The following is a 22602-nucleotide window of genomic DNA, read 5'->3' on the forward strand; positions in this document are numbered from 1 at the left end:
CCCAGCCCACTTTATTTTTAAGCATAATGCGAACGGGAACAATGTAGTACTTCAAGTAGTTTTCAAACATTTATTTTTTTTTTTTAAATCAGAAAAGAATCTTCCAGAGCTAATAATACGGATATTTGACTAACGGCATCAACTTTTCAATTTCAATGTTGTCTTATCAGAATTATAATCAGAATTTCACTGAACATACCGAGTAGACCGTGCAATGAAAAAGCGATAACTGACCAATAAAACGGGGAGACGTGGATTATTTTGAACCTGTTGTGGATATGTGGTGATATGCGGCGTTTTGAGATAATTTAATAATACTTAACGCTGATTTTCTTAGTTTTGACTTATTATTTTTGTAAATTCTCAACAAGTACGTTGGAGAAGATTTCGCTCTGATAAAGAGAAGTGTGTTTAAATTTGAACAAAATGATTGCTAAGGCGCTAATAAAAATAGCTTGTTTGTTGGTACTATGGTCAGCGGCAGAAGGATTCACTTCGCAGGAGGTGAAATGTCACGGTATTTTTAATATTGCATACATTTGCACTGGAACACACATCTAACAGCTATTATTATTACTTGATAGTTTGTAAGGCGACGGTACAAGAATTGGAGAATGCTATTGCTAAAGAAGATCCACATAAAACTGTTGACGTTAGCGGATTTCGACTTGATGCCAATGGAAATTCTATAAGTAAATCTGTTAAACTTGTTAAATCGGAGATGTATTTGACTGAGTTGATGGAAAAAATTTGTAAGTAGTGCAACCTCATCAACCATATTAATAAACCGGTTCGTAGAAAAGAAAATAATAAAAATTATCAAACATACTTGCAGGTGATAAAATGGAGGACTATGTTAAAGCCACATATAAAAGTAATGGCAAGTTCACACTTCTAAAGATGATTGTCAACGACAAGATGAATCCCGAGTCCTCCCTTGTGGATTTTGTTCAAGACGGTGATTTAAATAAAAGCCTTGGTCACTATGTAAGTTTTGCTGTTTTAATTAATTGTGCAACAATTAATGGCTAAATTTTTAATTAGTGTTTGGAGATACTCGATGACCACGAAGAAATTTTTATAAAAGCCTTCCAAGCTCCAACTCTAAGCGACGATTTGGACTCTCAAATTTGCGGAGCACAAGCAAATTATTGTCCTTTCAGTCCCATTCAAGAGGAGTATGACTTTGATGAAAGGGATGAATTGTGATAACCAGCTATGTAGTTGAATTTACTAGTTAACATTTGTTTTTTTTTTAATACAACATATTTATTTTATAAAAACACGATGTGTTCTTCATTCATAACAATTTAAATTAACAATAATTGAATTCCACCACTATTTGCCCTTCAGCATAGACCACATAACTACGAGCCATGGAGCGCCCAAACCAATGCCGAAAAATAGTGTCATGATCATAGTTATTTTGACTTTTCCAGCACTCAAGTTGAATGGTAGATTCTTTGAAAAAATGTATAGAATTAATTTTGTACTTTACAGTCGAAATTACCACATACTTCACCCGGACAACCGGGTCTGCCATGTCCGCCTCCTTGCCGTGCAATTGTAGTTGAAAATTGACGTACTCTATGAGTAAACATGCCTAACCGTCCAATCATATTTCTATAGGTTCAATCAAATGTTTGGTCAGTTGAATTATTAATATTTTTGAACGTTTCAAATTCTTGAAAATATTTTTTGTGTATGACAATTTTGTTTAACAGATATGTCAAAGAATACTTTCTTAATAAAAAAAATCTTTCAAAACTAGGTAGATTTTGCGAAATTGCGTGTAAATATTTATTGCATTTATATTTTACATTTCGCTAATTATTATTTTACGGGCAACGTACTTAGATTAGATTTTAAGTACCAATAATTCATATTTTTTTGAACTTCAGCTCCAATGATTCATGCTTGAAATTAAATACGGTTATTAAACTCAGAGTTCATACCACTCTAACCGGTCAACTATGTATATATACTTCAAATTGTTTTTTATGAAGTCTGCTTCATTATTTACAACAGAACTTGCAATATCTTATTAATTAAAGAATTAAGACGTTTTTGTATGATATATACTTTTTATTGGTGAAAACAGTTTCACTTTTATCTTAATCATACATAACACACTTTTAATTTGTTAGTCATAGCTTCAGAAGTTTTCCAGCCAGAACTCCACCATTTATGATTACAAAGTTGGATCTGCAAGTAGAGATTAGCAGAACTAAATTTAGCACTTTTTTGTCAAAATATGGCAAAGGTAATTTCATTTCAAAAGCGATAGGGCACAATACAATAGTTCAAAACTCACTAACCTTACATTTTACTTCTTCAACAATTGATGTCTGACGACCAAGAATGGAGCAGCCAATCCAGAACCGAAGAACAGAATGAAGTAAGCGGTCAACTTGTAGCGGTTATTCAGACCAAAAGGTAAGTTCTTCAATACAAAATATCAATAATAAAAATCAGAAATTATGTTGACTTATGTAACAATGTGACTATTGGAAAAGGTGTTATATTCCTTAAAGAAACCACTTACCTCTCCGGGAATACCGCCATGGCTGTGGTGTCTGACCAAACTCTGGGTAATATTACGAGCCAAAAGACCTGTGCGACCCAACATTTTGATTTTAATTTGTAATAAAATTGATTTTGTCCAAATGGGAGAAATAACTGCAGATTCCAACTTGACGTTAAGAACTTCACAAATACAGAAAAAAGAACTGACGAAAAGAAACGTCAAAAATTATACAGAGTTGTAAAAAATGAACAAGGCGAATTCAACAAATTACCATTTCACAAATTATATATATTAAATAAATATACCTTATTTTATTATGTGTTTCAATCGTTTTTAATATTAATATATTAATAATTTAAGTTAATAGAAGATATTTTAGATAATTATATGGAATAAAGAAAATGCTTAAAAGTCAATGCATAAAAAATTGTTATGTATCGATCACCGATCGACAAACAACAGCTGTTTTGTTATCAATCCTGTGGCGGGTGATGTAACTTCGTCTACACAAAACCATATTGTTGTCCATTAGTCCACTAAATAGTGCAAGTGATCGTGTCCCTTTGTATAGTTTTTACCATCATTTCGTTATTGTAATTAGCGTGCAATTATGTTAAAGTTAGTAAGCGTGTTTAGATGCCCATTAATACAACAAATACCTCGTTACTCAGCCCGGCTTCTGCATGTTGGCGATGCTGATGTTTTGCAAAGCTCCATTGATAAGAATGCTGACGAGTTTAAGGTTTAATTAAATAAGTGAATACGTGTATTATGTATTCTAAAATAAATAATTACAGGAAAATGTTGTTGAAATGACTAATTTAGTAAATCAACTGTATGATATTACTCAAGAAGTTCTGACTGGTGGTGGAACTACAGCAATCGAGCGACATACTTCACGAGGCAAACTTTTACCTAGGGAACGTATCAATTTGTTGCTAGATAAAGGTTCATCATTTTTAGAGCTAAGCACTTTGGCGGGATATGAACTATATGGAAAGGAGGTTGTAAATTCAGGTGGTATTGTTACTGGCGTTGGTAGAATATGTGGGTATGTATTAGTAATATATAGACATATATATGTCTATATAAATTTAATGGATTCTAAAAATATTCATATTTTCAGAACTGAATGCGTTGTGGTTGCTAATGATGCTACAGTTAAAGGAGGTTCGTACTATCCGATCACCGTGAAAAAGCATTTACGAGCACAGGAGATTGCACAAGAAAATCGCTTGCCGTGTGTCTACTTAGTAGATTCTGGAGGTGCTAACTTACCACGTCAGGCAGAAGTTTTTCCTGACAAGTTACATTTTGGACGAATTTTTTATAACCAAGCAAACATGTCAGCATTAGGTATACCTCAGATTGCAGTTGTGATGGGAAGTTGTACGGCCGGAGGCGCCTATGTACCGGCCATGGCCGATGAAAGCATTATTGTTAAAAAACAAGGTACCATATTTTTAGCTGGGCCTCCTTTGGTGAAAGCTGCTACAGGTGAAGAAGTTTCCGCTGAAGACTTAGGTGGCGCAGATTTACACTGCAAAACTTCTGGTGTAACCGATCATTATGCGGTAGATGATGAGCATGCACTTTATTTAGCCAGGCAGGTTGTTCGTAATTTAAACTTACCTTCAACAAACAGCTACAACGAACAGTTGTTATACTCAAGTCAAAAGGCGAATAGAACAGTCAATGCTAAAGATATTGAAACGATTGAAGAGCCAAAATATGACCAAAATGATTTGTATGGAATTGTAGGAACCACCTTGACCAAAAGTTTTGATGTGCGTGAAGTCATAGCACGAATAGTGGACGGCAGTCGTTTTACGGAGTTTAAAAAACTATATGGTGAAACATTGGTATGTGGATTTGCCAAGCTATACGGTCATACAGTAGGAATAATTGGAAACAATGGTGTACTATTTTCGGAAAGTGCTTTAAAAGGTGCGCATTTTATTCAATTATGCGCACAGAGGAATATACCACTAGTATTTTTGCAGAACATTACTGGTAAGATGCCTAATACCAAATGCCAATAATGATCATTTAAAATCGAAAAATTTTTGTCTAATATTTTTTTCGAAAAGGTTTCATGGTAGGCCGTGATGCCGAGGCCAATGGAATTGCAAAGAATGGTGCAAAAATGGTTACAGCCGTGGCCTGTGCAAATGTACCTAAATTTACCGTTATCATCGGAGGGTCTTATGGTGCTGGAAACTACGGAATGTGTGGTCGTGCATACTCACCCCGTTTTCTCTACATGTGGCCGAATTCCCGAATTTCCGTGATGGGTGGCACTCAAGCAGCCAATGTTCTGGCACAAATAACGGCCGATCAACGTAAACGTGCTGGAAAAGATTTTACCGAAGAAGAGGCCAACAAATTGAAGGCCCCTATCATCGAAACGTTTGAAAAGGAGGGTTCACCGTATTATAGTACAGCTCGTTTATGGGATGATGGCATAATTGATCCGGCGAATACACGTCAAGTGCTGGGTCTAAGTTTGAAAGCGGCTTTGAACAACGCTGGTCAATCTACACGTTTCGGTGTATTCCGCATGTAAAATAATGAAGTGGATATGTGGACACTATTGCATTTATTTGTAGGTACAATTTGTATCGTGTTGAGAATAGTCTTATTGGAAATTGTTGCATTTATTAAAATTAAGATATATATTTTTTAACAGTTTTTAAACAATTATTATGGATTTACAAGTAACATAATGTGAAATGGTTATATCGATGTAATATTTTTGGTACTAATATACATGACAACTTTGCACTTGAAAAATGTTTAAAAGATTTTCTTAAATAAGATTGTTTTTTTTATTTAAAACTCGTATCTTTCTAAAAATTATATTAGATGTCAACGTTTGCAGTATTACTAGTTCGTGATACACACTTAAATTATATTTAAGTATAAATACGTTTATAAATATAAAATATTAATTCTATAGAGTCAGAAGAGATACAAATTTAATTTAAATAGATAAAGAAATAGTTTAAAAATTGATATAAAAGTTGCTATAATAATATTTATTTAGGCAAAATATGGCAACACATTGTTTGAAATGGCAACCACTTTACTAGTCGTTACAATTAAATATTCACCACACCTATTCGCTGCATTTGCGCAATTCGAAAATATCCGCTCGTTGCTTCAAAGGGAACGATTTCGAGAAGATAGTTTGTTCGCATTTTCTGTGTTGGTCACACGCGTTATTTAAATCGCGTTTTGGCAGTGTAAACCGCTTACATACTTGTATTAAATCAATTGATATTTCCTGCTTTGGGAAGCTATCAAAGCACAGCCGCTGCGGAATCGAAAAATCGGCAAGTGTAAAAGGTATAACGCCGAACGCCAAACTTGAACAATTGGGAATTTTCCGAACGTTGCGTTTTCAATCAAAATTAAGTTGAAAATACAAATAGTCACTGAAATTATTGTGGAAGATTGTGTTGAAAAAGAATAAGAGAGAGAAAAGGAATTTCAGGTTGTGTGTAAAAGTTAAGAATTTTGAAGGGGAAAAGCAAGGAATAAGCAGGAGTGGTGGGGAAGTTTGTTGCTAGAAGTTGGGGGTAAACGCGAGGAAGATAGAGAGAAAACGAAAAATCTGCGAAAATTCCGCTTGTAGAAGAAGGTGAGTGTGTATGTGTTTGTAATGTTGCGCTCGTCAAAGCGATGGATGCGTTTTGGATGAACGAATGTATTTCCGTGGATGAGCGAATGCGAAAATACAATGTGTTCTGTTGGCTGAAGGAGCGGCAAATGCGAGTGAAAAAGAGAGCGCAAATGCATGGTAATTTTTCGAAGTGCAAAATTTAAAAGAAAGAAATCACTAAAAAGTAACAAGAGAAAATAAAGGATGAAGATAATGAGTATGATGATTAATGCTTTGCATGAAGAAGTAAAATTGACTAGCAACTATAATGGTGATGCCGATTACTGTAAAGATACAATTAAACTAAAGAGAATACCGATTTTGAAACAAATGAACAATATTTAATATAGAATAGTGTGTGCATTGATGGATTGAGTTGTGGTTTAACATAAAATAGAGCTATATAAGTGTTACCAGAGTACTACTGCATAGGTGAAGATTAATTCTTGCATTATCTCAAAAGTTTATCACTTATGCAGTCAAATTGGACCACATACTTCACAAAGTTATTGTGGAAAGTTATACGTGAGTGTGTTGGATCCCACTAAAAGCTTGCATATTTTCGATTCATTATTACATTTCCAGTCACAATTCTTATTCTTTTTAATTAGTGAAATTAATGAAATAAATTGCACATGCACTTCAAATTCTAAGCTGATAATATATGCGTGACTGCTATCAACACCTGCTTGTCCAATAGCCACTCCCTTGCCAAAAGATCTGCTGAGTACGAAAGATGGGCAATGCAATGAGTAATCTTAGATTACTGGGAATGTTGAACAAATATTTATTGAGTCAGCAAAAGTAATTTCAGTTAGGTTTTCGCTTTATCGGTTCGTATATTTCATATATAAATTTGCAATATTTTCAATACTTGTGTATTACGTCATCAGTTCATGAACTAAATTCCATTCGCACACTTTATGAATATCTAGTTTGTAACAATGTGCATATGTACATCAAAGTTGATCGGCATGTTTATAGCCGGTCTTGAGTTGAAATGCAGCCGCCTACTTAACTTTTTAAAGTAGTCTCAGTTTTTTTCCGCCTAGGTCGGTTCACACACAAAGCTTTATTAGTTGATTTTTCGCATTATCTGAAACTTGATTTTTAATGCGCAAAGGAGTCGATATGAAAATATACATATCTTAATGTTAGTGGTCAATGCCAATGATAACTATTGCTCACGGATCGCTCAGTGTGCTTATGGTCAGCTAGCCGGTAAATGCATATTTTGTTTATAGAGAAACATTTTTAAACATTCATATGAAGTTGGCTATATACATAAGTTCTAATTAACACAAGAATTGGTGTAATTATTAGCAGTTTTGCATAAAAATATAGAATTTAATGTTATCGCCTTCTACCATTACTCTTGGTCTACCTTTCGTAGAGTATTTGACACATTTTTGACATTTTGCCGTTACCCACGCATTTGCAAAACCAGTTACACATTTAAAATATCTGCCTTATATTGGATTCGTATGTGTGAGTACGTAGTATTTGATGCTGCCATATGAATGTTCATTTCAAAATTTTGCTGATATCCTACATAAATATGAAATCAGTGCGCAAAACTTCTTGCATGGAGTTTAAAAACAAATACAAACGAATTCTTTTATTATAATTGTTATAAAAAATATTTTAATGACAATTTCCGAGATCTTTTGACCGGCAAAATGTACTACTTCACTTATACGTCTGACAAGTCAATAGCCACCATGTCCGCTTGCCTCAGTTTGACGACTACTTAATCAATGCTTCGCTTGATATAGGAAAGTTCATATGTATATACAGCTGTAGATTCAATGTGGGGGGCAATATACTCATGACCACCGGCTAGCAGACGACCAAGTACCCTAGTTGAGGTCGTTACACTCTTACTTATTGCGATTAAGTTACATTTATTTATCTAAGACCAACAGAACAGAATGATTATTTTGTAAATACATTGTTCATTAATTTATTTGAAATAATTCAGATCAACTCTTCCAATAATTTGGTCAAAATACTAATTAAGAAACAAAAACCCGGATTGATAGTATCTCAAGATTTTCACTGCAGAAACGGTGACTTTCAGAAAGTGAGAAATAAAAAAATCGGTAGTATTGTATGTTTTGTTTTTAGAAATTGTGTTGAACAGTACAATCAAAGATCAATGTATTGATTAATTATTTGACATTGGCATACAATTCGTTTTTATCCGCTTTCTCTACTTCTTTTTAATGCTAACCTGTTTTAGAATATTCCAGCATTGGTGTAGTTTATAATTTATGTGTGTATGTGCATACTTTTCCAGCAGTATTCAATGCCCAACATATGGTTTGGTAATAAAGTGTCTGGCGAATTCTTTTACATGCAAGCAACGAATATAGAAATAGCTGGTTTATTTATATATATATTTTTATATTAAATATGGTGCGTGTGGGGTTTTTTCATAAATGTCCTATTGATTTTATTAATATACTATATCTTTACGAAACTCCAACAATATTTACGCATATTGTACATATATAAAAGACATGTATACCCATCTTCCTAAATTTATTTGTAGTTTACTAGTACGAATATTACAAAGTTTACTCAATTCAAATGATTCACCTAAAGGGACACCTGCTAATCATAAATCGCATTTTAATAGTGCACTTTTCTAGCTTCTGAATGTCATTTGTGTCTATTAACTAATGTTTGCCAAGCACAGAGTTATGCTTTCAGTTATTTACCGACTTCTAATTAGATACAAAGCAATGCAACTACTTTATTTTGTGTATAAATTTTCTATTTGTGTTATTTTTAAATACCTACCACCGTCCACTTCCTATTTGCCCATTCAGGTTCTTCCTCATTCCAAAATGTCAGCGTGCAATCGGTTTGTTTTGCGTAGGTTTGCCGGTCGCTCGGCCTAGCCTCGAGTTGGCTGACGGACGGTAAAGTTCATTGTTCGCTTGATATTGCTCGTGAAAGTGCTGACGCATACTTCGGGTTGTTGGTGATGTGCTCATTTTGTTGTTGTGTCTATTTATGTTGTTAGATTTGTTGAGGAAAAAACGCCGAACGTTGCACGTTGCCCACTGCATACGCAGACAACTTTAGGAGAATTCGGTTTGCCAGCGACATGTGTTGCTGTGCTGTGCTGTGCTGTGCTACACGTATGGAGTATACAGCATTAAACATTCTCAAGCAATGCGCCCAATCGTTCAACGTACAGCAACTGTTGCTTCTACACACATACATACCTATCTACATGCATGCATGCAACTGCTGTGTATCAACCACTGCATTTCTAAATCTTAAAATTAAATATTTTACCATTTGTCTTGTCTTTTGATGCTTTCTTCGTCTGCGTTTAAAATAGACGAGTGCAACAAAGTGCACGTAGCATGTCATTGCAACAAATATTTTATTGTCGTTCAAGCACAGAAGTTTGTGAGTCGGAGCGTTGTTCTTATAAATATAAATTTAATAATTAAAAGCGACTGCAAATGTTTAATAAACACGTTAATAATTGTATACACATGTATATATAAGTATTTATACTATACGAGTATTGCTGGAGCTGGAATCGCTGGCATGCAACCAAATTTAGTTAAATTGTTTTTAAACATTGAGTTTCAGTTTCGTTGAGCATCTGTTGCTCGGTTTTGCTGTGCGCCAAAATAAGATGAGTTCATAGTACGCACGCGCAAGTTATGCTTCACTTATCAACTTAACAATTAAATTAAATGTAGCAGCAATTAGTAGCGTTAGCAGTACACAATTTTTTATATAAATATATATGTACATATATGCATATGTTGGCGCCATCAGCGTCTTCAATCTTAAACAAAAAAAAAAAAAAAAAAACAAATTGTAAAATGAAATATAAAATGAAATAAATAACAAATCGTTTACAAATAACGTTGATGTAGATCTTTAATATGGCGATAATATAAATTAGTTCAACTATTCGCTCTGCTTCGCTTCATGCAAAAAAGTCAACTGCAACTTAAATCCACAGTTTGCCTTCAGTTGCGGTTTTGGGCCTGGCTTCTTTTTCACCAATATTCCATAATATATACATATATACATCTGTATATATACATGTATATGTACAGATATACATACATACACACATACTTATGTTTTATTTTTGTTTCATACGAATTACAGCAGTGATTGTTAGGGAGTGAGAGCAAGACGTCAACGGAAAGCAGATTAAGTGAAAGAACAGCACATCAGCCAGTTGGTGGTCTATACATCAGTCAGTTAGTAGTCATAAGGACAGAGAAGAGCGGACAAGACAATTAGTAGTAGCCGGCTATTGAGTGTGCAGTAAAGCAGAAATAAATAAATAAATAAATAAGGAAAGTAATAATTGTACCACCAATACAAAAATGGCAGTCAACGTGTACTCCACAAATGTGACTACCGAAAATTTATCCAGACATGATATGCTCGCTTGGGTAAATGATTGCCTGCAAGCACAATTTGGTAAAATTGAAGAGCTCTGCACTGGTGAGTAAGCTTTTGTTTTTTTTTTTGCCATAAAATCATAAATCATAACCAAGTGCAATTGTTTATATGATTTGTTTTGTTTGCAATTCAGGTGCTGCTTATTGCCAGTTCATGGACATGTTGTTCCCCGGCTCGGTGCCAATGAAAAGAGTCAAGTTCCGTACAAATTTGGAACACGAATATATTCAGAATTTTAAAATCTTGCAAGCATCTTTTAAAAAGATGGCAGTTGATAAGGTAATAATACTTTCAATACTAATTTTACTTTTATGGAAATTGCTTTATATGCGTCACTTAATATGTTTATAGTACTATTTAATGTATTATTAATATTTTAAACTTTTTTTATTATTATTATTTTTTTTTTAATTTTATTTCTGAGACCCCTTTGTGCGATTAACAAAGTAGTACTAGTAGCAGTGCATTTAAAATTAATTTTATATATATTTTTGATATGCGAATATAATAAGCGAATGAGAGAAAATGAGTAATTTAAATACATAAGTTATATGAAACAGAATTGTTCTGAACGCGTTAAAATTATAGTTAATACATACAATAAGCAACAGAAAATGAATAATGTAGAGATTTCGGTAGGCAATTTGTGATAAGCACAAAGAAAATATCCGTATTCACGAAGTGTTGTATTTGTTTTTATATTTTTATTCAATTTATTTTTTTTTATTCAATTTATTTTTTTATTCAATTTGTAATTAATCTCAATACTCCACATTATGTATTATACAACAGCAGTTCATCGCACATTTTCAATCTAGTAAAGTGTAAGAAAGAAGATCAGCTATTTTATAAATAAAAAATATTCACCACGGTGGCTCAAAATATGTTATCGTGTTAAATATTTGTTATAAATGCATTATAACATGAATACCAGACTGAATTTTATCGCATAATAGCAACTATACAATTTTAGGTTATACTTGAGCAACTTGAAAATCACTTTAATACTGAATAAAGTGCTTGAACGTTTTATTTATTCGTAATATACTACAATTTTATGTAATTTCGTTTACATAATAATATTTAAATTGTGATTTTCAACAATAATTTGTAGATAATACCAGTCGATAAATTGATAAAAGGTCGTTTCCAAGATAATTTTGAATTTTTGCAATGGTTTAAAAAATTCTTCGATGCAAATTATGATGGGCGCGAATATGAGCCGCTTATAGCGCGTAGTGGTGTAAAACTGGGCAATGGCATTGGTGTTGGCGGCGGCGGCAGTAGTGGCCGAGGCAGTAGCAATGATTTACTCGAGAAACGACACATACAGATGCCAAATCGAACGCACGCACTACCGGCTGCAACACAACGTACTACCGTTAGGCCGGAACGTGGTGGAGGTGGGCATGAGAAAATCGAAATATACTATCTGTTAGAAGTGAAGTGAGAGAGAATAAGAGGCGAGTCGCAGGACAAGTGTTTCAATCACCACCACTCGCCTCCAAATTCTTTACACTTCACAAAATAAAAAATAAAAAGAAACAGCAAAACATATTTTGCTTGAATTTTTAAGCGTGAAGCACGAAAATTTTTTGTTGATTGAAAATTCAAATGCTAAAAAACGAATTGAGGATTAAAATTATCAAAAAATAATCTTACATCAAAATTCAGCGCGCTCATCTATCTAAACTAAATCGACACTTTTTCATATAACAAAGTCACCTGAGCGCCAAAAAGCGCACATCATTGCACTATATAAGACATGCACGTACACATACGTTTGCACATTAATAATGAGAGGGCAGAGGTCGCCTTGAACTTTGTGAAGAATACGCGTGTGTTGTGTTGAAATTGTTAACGAGGCAAAGATTTACGCGACCTAGTGTAACTCAAGTCGACCTCTCGCATTCATTGTGCTAACACCCAGGGGCTTGTTTTTATACATACATATGTACTATGTATTTAATTGTAACATATTTTTATTTTTATTCTTACTAGTTTACATATGTTATACAATTTTAATATATGAAAAAAACATACATGCGGTGACATTTGTTTTGTTTATTTTTTGTTCAAATGGAATTTTGTTGCTATTTAACTATCACTACATACACAAACATACATTCGTAAAAGCACTGCGTGCACTAGTCACCTCAAATATACACGTATACACGTAGTATATAAGCGCCCATCCTCACATACCGACTGGTTTACCTGGTGACCCTCTACTGCATAAATACTTCAAATTTCGTCACTGGTTTAACTAGCGTACTTGTACACTCAAGCACATGCATAATAACATACATACTTAGTGTATTTTTAACTTCTAGTGTGATGTGTTCGTATGTCTACTGTTGAGCATTTAAACTTGTAATTGTGATTTTTCCCAAAAGCGTGTTATTTTCAGTTATTTTTTTACTATTTTTATTTACTTATGTTTATGTTTCACTTTTTCTATAATTTTTTATGGTACTACATACTTTTCATTTTACTTTCAATTTTAGCTTTATTATAGTACATTTAAAGTATATGCACGTGGAGTTATGTGCGTAAAAGTAGCAGCTTCTTATACGAAAATTGCTTGAAATGTGTTAAAAGTAAAAGCAATTGAGCTATTAAATAAATAATAAACATTTAAGAAATTTAGTTGTGCTTAATTAGCAATAATACTTTAAGTCGAAGCAGATTTTAATCTTATTATTTTCTTTTTCCACTTTTTTTTAATTTAATAAGTAAGGTAAAGCTAAGTTTGGGTGCAACCGAACATTTCACTCATTTTCACTACCAAGTCAGTGGATATAGAGTACATCCAAGACAATACGGTCACATAATTTTGCTAAAATATCACATATTAACCGATATATACGGATTAAAGCCCACCGTATTTTTGAACAACCTATAATTAGGTAAATGGGAGGTAGGGAAAGTTATGACCGGATTTTAATAATTTTTGGCACAGATACACACTATTTTTATTTTCGGTGAAAAATTACCCTTAGGCACTGAGTTCTTCATGTTCGATAATCCGGGGTCTTGAAAAGCTATAGTCCGATTTCGACAAGTTTTCCACAAGTGATGTCAGACCTCAAATAAAGTATTTAGGTAAAGTTTTATTCCGCTAATTTCATCGGTTCCTTATGTATACATTATAAAGTGAAGGAATCAGATAGAATTAAATTAAATTAATTGAGTTATTTGGAAAGTAGTCGTGGTTGTGAATCGATTTTTCCATCCGTGTCATAAAGGTGTCAAGAAATTATTATATGTATACCGAATTTCATTGAAATTGGTCGAGTAGTTCCTGAGATATAGTTTTTCTGCTTCTGACGTTTTTCATTAGTGAATTAACCTACTTTTTGTAATTTTCAACATAACCTTTGTATGGGAGGTGGACGTGGTTATTATCCGATTTCTTCCATTTTTGGATTGTATAAGGAAGTGGGTAAAAGAAACGACTGCAGAAAGTTTGATTTATATAGCTTTATTGGTGCGCGATATATATAGAAAAAACTATTTGGGGGTGTGGCCACGTCCACTTTCCCAAAAAAATTATGTCCAAATATGCCCCATACTTTTATTACTTTTATTTTTGGTTTAGTTAAGACACTTTATGTGTCACGCCATTTTGTGGGCGTGGCAGTGGTCCGATTTCGACCTCTCACTATCCCAAGGAACATGTGTACCAAGTTTCGTCAAGCAAATTCAGTGGCTCGTATGGCCAGAGTAAAAAAATTTTAGGAATCTTAAAAATTATATTTTTTTCTTTTTTGCTTAAGTCTCAAAGCAACAGCCAAAGTAAAAACAGCTATCATTCAGCTATTGGAATGTACACACGTTGCTGCTCCAATTACGTGACCTAACTCCATGCGCTTATTTACATTATCAAGTATCAAGCTATTTGATTACGTCTATTGCAATAAATAATCAATTTATAAATATTTACAAATTACAAATTATAATTTTTACCCTTTGTTACTTATTGTATACTTAAATTATCGTTTCACATTTTTTACCTTTTTCATTTTTTCATCATTTTATTTTATTTTATTTTTATATGGCTTTGTTATGTCTTTTCTTTTGCTCTTCTATTTGGTTTTATTTTTGTATATTCCATTTTTTTTTAGATAATCCCAATTGACAAACTGATCAAGGGCCGTTTTCAAGATAATTTCGAATTTTTACAATGGTTTAAAAAATTCTTCGATGCCAATTATGATGGCCGAGATTACGATGCCAGCGCTGCTAGAGACGGTGCACCAATGGGTTTTGGTTCGGGTGTGGTGAAGGCATTGCCTGGCACCGGTGGCGGTTCGTTATCCTCACGTAAGCCAGTGGCCATAGCACCGCCGGCGCGTTCATCAACAACATCGACGACACGGCCCAGTATGTGGTGTTGCATTTTATAAATTCTATACCAAATTATGTATAAAAATCGCTTAGTTATCCCCCCAAAAGAAATTCGCTACTATCTCTCTATGTATTTTCATGTATCTTTTCTTTTTTGCACATAGTTTATATTTTATTTATTTATTTATATTTTTTGTACATATGTTATAAAATAATTGGTAGCTATTTATTACTTATCTGTAAGTGTATAAAACTATCCATTTATTAATTATTTTGTTTGTCAAAGCGACTTGTACTATTTTTTTTTCTATTCTCGCAACTAATTTTGTTTTGAATTTGTCAAATAACCGTTCATCCAAAATTCATTATTCACATTGCTTAGTAGATTTATTTCATTATTCTAGTTACTTCATTTAACAAAATTGAAAGCACAACTTTTCCAAAAAAAAAAAAAACATTTTCACAAACAAAATCCGTTGAAAATCGAATTTTTCAAAATATTTCTACAAAAATAGCTGTGTACGTGCTTCACGTTTGTTGAATTTACCCTTGTAAATTATGAATTTTAACTTATAACCATATATATATTATGCGTATGTGCTCACATTGTTATTTTTTATTTTACGCAATTTCAAACTACGCGCATGCGCAGTTTCCAAAGTACCACCTCGCGCCGCAGCACCAGTCGTTACTAAGTCAGCTGCCGTGAATAATACTACCGGTGCAGTTAAAAAGTCCGGCGACGCATCCAATGCGGTGTCGAACCAACAAATCGAGGAGTTGTCCAATCAGGCAAGTTTTTTTTTTTATAGAAAATGTCTATGAATTTTTGAACTTCATTAATTGCGTTTATTTTAATTGCCCGCAGGTCATGGATATGCGTTTGAACTTGGAGGGTTTGGAGAAGGAGCGAGATTTCTATTTCTCAAAATTGCGTGACATAGAAATACTGTAAGTGCACTGAAATTAATGAGAGAATGAGATAAGCGTTTCGTGTTTCTCACACTCATAACACTCATTCCTAAATGGGTGAGATATCTTGACGAAACTTGATACATGCATATGTTCCTTGGGACCGTGGGAGGGTTGCTATTGTATAAATGGTCGAAATCGGACCATTGCCACGCCCACAAAATGGTGAAAACCGAAAACCTATAAAGCATGGGCATGGAGGTGCCCACTTATGGGTAAAAAACTATATCTCAGAAAGTACTCGACCAATTTCAATGAAATTCGGTACATAATATTTCATTCATCCTAATGACGTAGATAAAAAATGTGCGAAATCGGTTCACAACCACACCAACTTCCCATATAACTCACTTTTGAATTCCAATATATAAGAAACCAATGAATATAGCGGAATAAAACTTTGCACAAATCCTTTATTTAAGGCGTGGCATCACTTGTAGAAACAAATGTCGAAATCAGGCCCCGGATATCGAACATGAAAACCTCAGTGTCTAAGGGTAATTTTTCACCGAAAATAGATTCTCAGATATTTTAATTTAATTCTGAGGGAATCTTGTTTTTTCTAATAGTGTGTATCTGTGCCAAAATCAGTTCAGGAATGACCTCAGCTCTCATATACTATTTATGATGATTTTCGTTATTATAGTGGACTTTATGACGAAGAATATATGGGTCAAATTGTGTGTTATCTTAATAAAATTAGATTAATAAATTGCGAGAGTATAAAATGTTCGTTTACAGCCGAACTTTGCGCTTCCTTACTAGTTTGCTTCAATTTTATGTCTAACTGAAAAAAGCAAGTTAAATAAACTATTAATAAATTTTCACATTTAATTGCTAATTTTAATTTATGGAAATTATAAAATATCAACACCATAGAATAACCAATAACTAACGCTTATCTTTTTTGTCTCACATGCAAACACATACCAATACATTAATCAAATATTTTAAAATGATTTCTTTCCAACAGCTGCCAAGAAGCAGCCGAAGGTGACCCGCATCCTTTAATACAAAAGATTTTGGATATTATGTATGCGACCGAGGTAAAGCGCAACACTTCTGTATGTGTAATTTCATTTGTATATTTCTTTTTTCACCCCGAATGAAACTACTCCCCACAGCAAAATTTTTTATTTTTTCAACAAAAAAATGCCAATTTGAAAAGTATAAAAAAAAGTTAAATAACCAGCAAAGTATAAAATATTTTTATAATTTAATTGTAACTTCTATTCGTTGAAAATAAATTCAACGAGTAAGAATTAATTTTTGTTTATATAACGAGTGAATTGAATTTTTTTCAATATTAATTTTTTTATAATATGTAATGCAAATGCTTATTTTAGCGTGTTCGCGTTAACGCATTGGAATTGCAATAATGAAATAATTATAGGAATTATTTTTGAACAATGTATGGAGTGTACTGTTTATTTTCGCGCTGAATTGGCATTTATTTATTTGATCTACATATATATTTTCTAATACTAACACTTTTGGCAAGTCGTCTTTAACCGCCAATGACTTACTCTCTTATTTATTTTAAATTTATAACGCTATTTTTTATCTTTTTTCTTTCTTTATTATCATCAATACACACAAAACAACAACAACAACAATCACATCACTGAACGCTGTTAATTGGCCATTAAAACGATGAATTCGAATTGAACATATCAAATATCATGCACACCACCTGACACCTGTACCTGTAACTACAACCTCCATTTGCTGACAAACCGAAAATTGTCTGTTAAATCACATAACACATGTAAACTTGTGTGTTTGTGTTTGCACCGCTCCATGCTGCATCATCAATGCATATCATATGTGTGTGTAAATTCGTTTGTGTGTGTGTGCATCACCTTGTGTCAATTCAACCATACAACATTGGTCACTGCATTTACTGCAACAACATCGTTTACATAATACCCTGTAAATTCGAAAACACCACCAATACACCACTGAACACTACTACACCTTGACAGGATGGTTTTGCGCCTCCGGATGAAATTCCGCCCGAGGATGAGGAGTATTAAAAGCAACAACTCGCAAGGAGGATTGATTGATTACAGAACTGCAAATAAACAGAAACTGAGAAAAAAAATGTTTATATTTCAAAAAAATAAAAAATCAAGATTAAAAAATACAAGAATTTAAGCATAATAAACTATGTTAAACATGATGGATAAATGTTGAAAATATTGCTGTACTCAATGACAATTTAGAATGGAAAGTTACGGTTCTACGGCTGTAACGCTCGAAACTCGAAAGAAGCAAACAGATAAGGCGAAGTATCTTTTAATGAATTAAATTAATGAACAAACTGCTTAAATTACGATAATTTCTCTAATATAAATACGAACAAAATCTAACGAAAATAAAGGATATTAATATTTGAACATAACAAAACGTTGATAATAAAAAAGGAAATTGCAATTATGTGCGTGTATGTGTGCAGCTAGCAGTTTAGGTGACAACATACGTATGACTGAGTTTTGTATAGTTTTTAACTCGTTTGGAACTCGTGGGTGCCATAATGCCTTGAGTTAAAATATTTTTTTTTTATACCTTCTGTTTCGGCATTCCTCATTGTAGCGCTACAGTGGAGTGAATTAGAGGAATTGACGTGCACAATTGTTGTAATACTCGAATGTGTTTCTTCAATATAAAGTAGATTTTATCATATCGTATTTCCCACCCCGGTTTTCTTGCGAGCAATTGTAAGCTAGTTTTAAAAGACATTCTTTAAAAATAAAACTTCTGCTTCAATATTTAATTACTTTATTTATGCTTATTATTTGTTATTATTAATTGCTGATTATAAAATAAAACAGTTTTCACTACATCTAAATTAGTGTGCTATATAGAGCTTAATATTTTCAATTGCATAAATCAAAATTTTATTTACTTTTTAGTTGGAATTGTTAAGTTCTTCCCATAATCCAAAATAAGGAAACAAAATTTTGCAACCTGAAGCCAACTTCACTAGCGCATGCATATTACGCCCTTAAGTTTGCTCAGTTTGCTCTCAGAGAAAAGCACTATATTTTTTTAATTTTTGCTATAATCTTACTTTTGTAATGAAACGAAACCGTCGTACAAATCGCTTCTGCTTTTTCATATTTTAATTTTTTTTAGTTAAAGTATATGCAAAACTGAAGCGTACTGTAGCTAAAATATCCATTTGCATTATTTATGATTATTAATTTAGAATTTTTATAGGTTCTATTGAGATTCGAAAAACAAATTTTATTTCAAACGAATGCTAGTTCTGTGAAGAGCACCATGAAACATCAAAATTGTAGTAATATTTTATTCCACAGTTGTGTAGACACCCTTTCGTGTAGTTTTGGTAAACCAGACCACAAACTCATCTGACAATAAAGAGTTTTCTCAAAACTTGTCGCTAGAGTCAGTTACTACTAACGCGGTAAGGTGTAGGTTAGGATTCCAGCTAAGACAAAGTCTATTATTATATAGACATTATTTGTTTCTTATAAAAACATAAACAGTATATATTGGACCTAATCATTGAATCCGTTTCGATCGAAAAATTCTTCGTTGAATTCATTGAAACCGTATCGAAAATAAAATTTTCGATCGAAGTGAACTCGCTTACCGTCTTGATAAAATACATTCCATGGCTAATAGATGTCGCTAATTTTGAAATCATTGAATCGAAAAGTACCGTCGAAATCTATCCGTTGGTGAGTGAGTTGCGGAAATTTAAAAGAAATGAACAACTTGTAAGTTTTTATGTAAACAATTACTGATGACAGACTAAATTATGTTTTATGTGGGTATTTTAGAGACAAGCGACAAATCACACCAACAAAAATTAATTCAAGGTGTTTAAATACGATATAAAGTTGCCCCCCGAAATAGCAAATTCGCTGCGGAATCAATGGATAGGCACATTGTGTAATCAGGTGTAGATGCTCCATTGGTCAGATGATAAATAAATTAAAAATAATAATAGTTTTAAGGACATTGTTAGGCCAGTTTGTATCAGTAAATTGAAATTTTAGACATTTATTTAATAAATTTGATTTTTTTAGTTGCCTTTGCTATCATTCGCTTCTTAATTTTCCTCCAATGAATTTTGTGTTAGTGACATTACTTAACTGGAGGTTGTTGCACACACATTGCTATAGCGATTATTTATAATAGAATTTATTTAAAAATTCGGTTTTGTTCTGCTCTTTTTATTTGCTTCAGGTTTGAGGTTTTGGCCAAGCGAACGACGCTAAAAAATAGTCACTACATTATGGAAATGGACCACCACATTATGTTAGAATTTTGTGCAAAACAATTTTCTTTTGTTGATTACAATATGAAGAAACATGCAACGATTACACCGTATAGAATTGCATATTGTTTATAAATTGCTAGTAAAAGAATTTAGTGTGAATTTAGCTCAACGTAATTTAGCAAATATAACTAAGAGAATTATGTAATGCATGTTATAAATATTTATTATGATTTTACAATGCTGTGCTGAGTAGAGTTGGCATTCCAAATATTTATTGAATTGTTCCACGCTGTTAAATACTTGTACACATTTATATATCGTTGCCGCATATATACTACTACTATCCAGTTGTAATTATCATAGCGTAACGATTGCTACAACTAAGCTTTTCGGACTTGAAATTGTTTAGGGAATTATATATATCCTTTAATGCAGTTAAATAACCAAAGTATGGTCGGATTTACATATCACTATATCCAAATCCCACGTTACTGTTCACATTTGCTGAAAACTTTTACTAAAGTAACGAACTTCAATCTATTTTATATAAATATTTACACATTTACTTATTGTAAAACGCTTTATAACGCCGATATGTATGCAGATTTATAGTTGTAAACATTTCAAAATATCCACAGTAACCATATACATACATATCTGCAACCAAATAAGTAGCAACAGAATTGTTTTAATCGTGTGTTAAAAGTTTACGTAGTCATGTTATTAGCTGTGGTATGCGCCACAAAATTATTTATGTAAATATTATGTTAAACATTTGTTAAAATACAGAAAGACTTGAATTGAGCACTTAAAGGCTCGAATATCAGATTTTTTCATGGACAAAATATTATTCACAATTAAAATAGGCGAAATACAATCATATACATATGTATTTCGCAAAATTTAGTAATATATAAAATAATTATTGGAATACAATATATGCAGCCATACATACTTAAAATTATATATACCGACATATACAAAATATAAAAGAGAAATATATCGAACTGTTGCTTGTATTAAAAACATGAGTTTCAATATCATTTTTTATTGAGTTGGAACGTTAGCTGTTATAATAAACAATAATCGTCGCAAATGCTTATCAAATAAAAACGTAAATATTGTTTAGTCAACACTGGCAGTTGGTATTTTTAATCCGTTTAACGTACAGCAGCCTGAATATCAGGTTGTTTGTGCGTGCCATCGCAGAAGGGACGATGCTTCGTTTGCTTACAATTGCACAGCCAGTAATCGCCGGTTTTTTCCACTTGAAATCTCACGGGTCTGTAGGGATAAATTTTTTTTTAGTTCTCTATACTTTTGGCTCTGTATACAAAGTGTACTCACCTTAATTTTATTTTCAAGAATTCATTTTTGTGCATGCCATCACAAATAGGTTGATTTTTCGATTTTCCACACAAGCACCAACTGTAAGTTTTATCTATAAAATAAAGAAGTCTTTAAACTTGATTTACAATTATTCCTTTATTAACTTACTTGCTTCCAAATGAATTTTAAACGGTTTTTTATCAAAAATTGCACCATTTTCGGGTTGTAGATGCGAGGTTTGACTGCCTTCGAGTAAGTTTTTAGGAATTGTTTTACTTTCTGTACTGCTGGTTGCATCTGAGGACTTAGAGGAGGCATACATTCGTTGCTGTAAATTGAAATGTACATGATTATTGCTGTATTCAGGGAAAAATAAAACGGTGTAGGTAATTGGATTATCAAAATTCAACCGTATATCACAAACTATTCTTTTTAATTGTTTAACATTTTTTATAAGTAAAAATAGGTTAGTTACCCAAGGCTAAGGGAAAGACAATAAATTACTTATTTCTTTTAGAGATTTTGTGCTTTGATTTCTCTCAGTTATTGTGCTCACATTACCCTTATTTCAAACTTACCAACAAAACCCTTTGAGTGCGCACACCTCTTATAAAAATCGACATTTTGCTTATTTAAATAAAACTATAAGAATATTCCTTTCACTAAATTAACTTCCAATTGTTTTATAACCTATTCGGTTTTAACTTTTGACAATTTACACAGCTTATTGTTTTAGTTGCCACCTGCTGTTAAGGAAAATACATTTTACTATTTCTTTTTCGGATTCTTCGGAGTTTAGGATTTGAATGACAAATCCAAAATATAAGCACACAACATTTGTTGTGTTAATATTATTTTTGTAAAAATTCTGGGAAGTTATCGTAAATCTATTCAAAAGTTTAAAAAACAATCATTGCTTCAAAAGAATTCATTGTATATTTCACTTTCCAAAGTGGTAACATTCTAATTTACCAAAGACAGCTGATTTTGACATTTTAGCGCCAAAATAAAACACAAACAGCCGTTGGCGCCGGATGCGGCGAATTGCTTAAGAGA

General features: G+C 32.7%; 5 protein-coding genes across 15 annotated transcripts; 3 read left to right on the plus strand and 2 right to left on the minus strand.

Moving 5' to 3' along the window:
- The first annotated feature begins 108 nt into the window (after nt 1-108).
- Nucleotides 109-1283, plus strand: LOC105209236 (protein seele). 2 transcript variants are annotated; one of them, XM_029038489.2, is made up of 5 exons: nt 109-283; nt 338-517; nt 585-752; nt 836-987; nt 1045-1283. In XM_029038489.2, exons 2-5 carry the CDS (start codon nt 427-429, stop codon nt 1207-1209), a joined length of 576 nt encoding a protein of 191 aa, XP_028894322.1. In that variant the 5' UTR covers nt 109-283; nt 338-426; the 3' UTR covers nt 1210-1283. The 2 variants fall into 2 exon arrangements, with proteins under 2 accessions (XP_028894322.1, XP_054089665.1); XM_054233690.1 differs by having other exon boundaries at nt 109-517.
- Nucleotides 1284-2064: 781 nt separating this feature from the next.
- Nucleotides 2065-2731, minus strand: LOC105209238 (cytochrome c oxidase subunit 7C, mitochondrial-like). Of its 2 annotated transcripts, none has more exons than XM_011179544.3 (3): nt 2546-2731; nt 2324-2443; nt 2065-2205 (listed from the first exon to the last, which is right to left on the minus strand). In XM_011179544.3, exons 1-2 carry the CDS (start codon nt 2627-2629, stop codon nt 2327-2329), a joined length of 201 nt encoding a protein of 66 aa, XP_011177846.1. In that variant the 5' UTR covers nt 2630-2731; the 3' UTR covers nt 2065-2205; nt 2324-2326. The 2 variants fall into 2 exon arrangements, with proteins under 2 accessions (XP_011177846.1, XP_011177845.1); XM_011179543.3 differs by having other exon boundaries at nt 2319-2443; nt 2546-2706.
- A 243-nt stretch (nt 2732-2974) lies between these two features.
- On the plus strand, nt 2975-5320 carry LOC105209239 (probable methylcrotonoyl-CoA carboxylase beta chain, mitochondrial). Its single transcript, XM_011179545.3, has 4 exons — nt 2975-3269; nt 3325-3578; nt 3654-4540; nt 4618-5320. Exons 1-4 carry the CDS (start codon nt 3138-3140, stop codon nt 5091-5093), a joined length of 1749 nt encoding a protein of 582 aa, XP_011177847.2. The 5' UTR covers nt 2975-3137; the 3' UTR covers nt 5094-5320.
- A 364-nt stretch (nt 5321-5684) lies between these two features.
- Nucleotides 5685-18164, plus strand: LOC105209243 (microtubule-associated protein RP/EB family member 1). 9 transcript variants are annotated; one of them, XM_054233683.1, is made up of 8 exons: nt 5685-5875; nt 10344-10685; nt 10777-10922; nt 11758-12046; nt 15646-15785; nt 15862-15944; nt 16939-17029; nt 17951-18164. In XM_054233683.1, the coding sequence occupies exons 2-8, from the start codon at nt 10565-10567 to the stop codon at nt 17999-18001; spliced, it is 921 nt and encodes a 306-aa protein (XP_054089658.1). In that variant the 5' UTR covers nt 5685-5875; nt 10344-10564; the 3' UTR covers nt 18002-18164. The 9 variants fall into 9 exon arrangements, with proteins under 9 accessions (XP_054089658.1, XP_054089656.1, XP_054089662.1 ...); XM_054233681.1 differs by having other exon boundaries at nt 5689-5875; nt 10341-10685; XM_054233687.1 differs by having other exon boundaries at nt 5691-5875; nt 10341-10685; nt 16939-17011.
- A 3055-nt stretch (nt 18165-21219) lies between these two features.
- Nucleotides 21220-22284, minus strand: LOC105209241 (CDGSH iron-sulfur domain-containing protein 3, mitochondrial). The gene is made up of 4 exons (XM_011179548.3): nt 22125-22284; nt 21715-21874; nt 21565-21658; nt 21220-21501 (listed from the first exon to the last, which is right to left on the minus strand). Exons 1-4 carry the CDS (start codon nt 22167-22169, stop codon nt 21378-21380), a joined length of 423 nt encoding a protein of 140 aa, XP_011177850.1. The 5' UTR covers nt 22170-22284; the 3' UTR covers nt 21220-21377.
- Nucleotides 22285-22602: the final 318 nt, after the last annotated feature.

This window comes from Zeugodacus cucurbitae, chromosome 6 (genome assembly GCF_028554725.1).
Source record: "Zeugodacus cucurbitae isolate PBARC_wt_2022May chromosome 6, idZeuCucr1.2, whole genome shotgun sequence".
NCBI classification, from domain to species: Eukaryota; Metazoa; Arthropoda; class Insecta; order Diptera; family Tephritidae; genus Zeugodacus; species Zeugodacus cucurbitae.

Bases quoted from the DNA above. Each gene is read 5' to 3' on its own strand.
- LOC105209243 (XM_054233683.1), top strand. From the start codon at position 10,565: ATGGCAGTCAACGTGTACTCCACAAATGTGACTACCGAAAATTTATCC. The intron at 12,047-15,645 runs GTGGGCATGAGA...GCGCATGCGCAG, and splicing joins TAGGCCGGAACGTGGTGGAG to TTTCCAAAGTACCACCTCGC. The intron at 15,945-16,938 runs GTAAGTGCACTG...TCTTTCCAACAG, and splicing joins TTGCGTGACATAGAAATACT to CTGCCAAGAAGCAGCCGAAG.
- LOC105209238 (XM_011179544.3), bottom strand. From the start codon at position 2,629: ATGTTGGGTCGCACAGGTCTTTTGGCTCGTAATATTACCCAGAGTTTG. The intron at 2,444-2,545 runs GTAAGTGGTTTC...TTTGTATTGAAG, and splicing joins ATGGCGGTATTCCCGGAGAG to AACTTACCTTTTGGTCTGAA.
- LOC105209239 (XM_011179545.3), top strand. From the start codon at position 3,138: ATGTTAAAGTTAGTAAGCGTGTTTAGATGCCCATTAATACAACAAATA. The intron at 3,270-3,324 runs GTTTAATTAAAT...AAATAATTACAG, and splicing joins AGAATGCTGACGAGTTTAAG to GAAAATGTTGTTGAAATGAC. The intron at 3,579-3,653 runs GTATGTATTAGT...TCATATTTTCAG, and splicing joins GGCGTTGGTAGAATATGTGG to AACTGAATGCGTTGTGGTTG.
- LOC105209241 (XM_011179548.3), bottom strand. From the start codon at position 22,169: ATGTCGATTTTTATAAGAGGTGTGCGCACTCAAAGGGTTTTGTTG. The intron at 21,875-22,124 runs GTAAGTTTGAAA...TTCAATTTACAG, and splicing joins GCACTCAAAGGGTTTTGTTG to CAACGAATGTATGCCTCCTC. The intron at 21,659-21,714 runs GTAAGTTAATAA...TTTATTTTATAG, and splicing joins TAAAATTCATTTGGAAGCAA to ATAAAACTTACAGTTGGTGC.
- LOC105209236 (XM_054233690.1), top strand. From the start codon at position 427: ATGATTGCTAAGGCGCTAATAAAAATAGCTTGTTTGTTGGTACTATGG. The intron at 753-835 runs GTAAGTAGTGCA...ACATACTTGCAG, and splicing joins TGAGTTGATGGAAAAAATTT to GTGATAAAATGGAGGACTAT. The intron at 988-1,044 runs GTAAGTTTTGCT...ATTTTTAATTAG, and splicing joins ATAAAAGCCTTGGTCACTAT to TGTTTGGAGATACTCGATGA.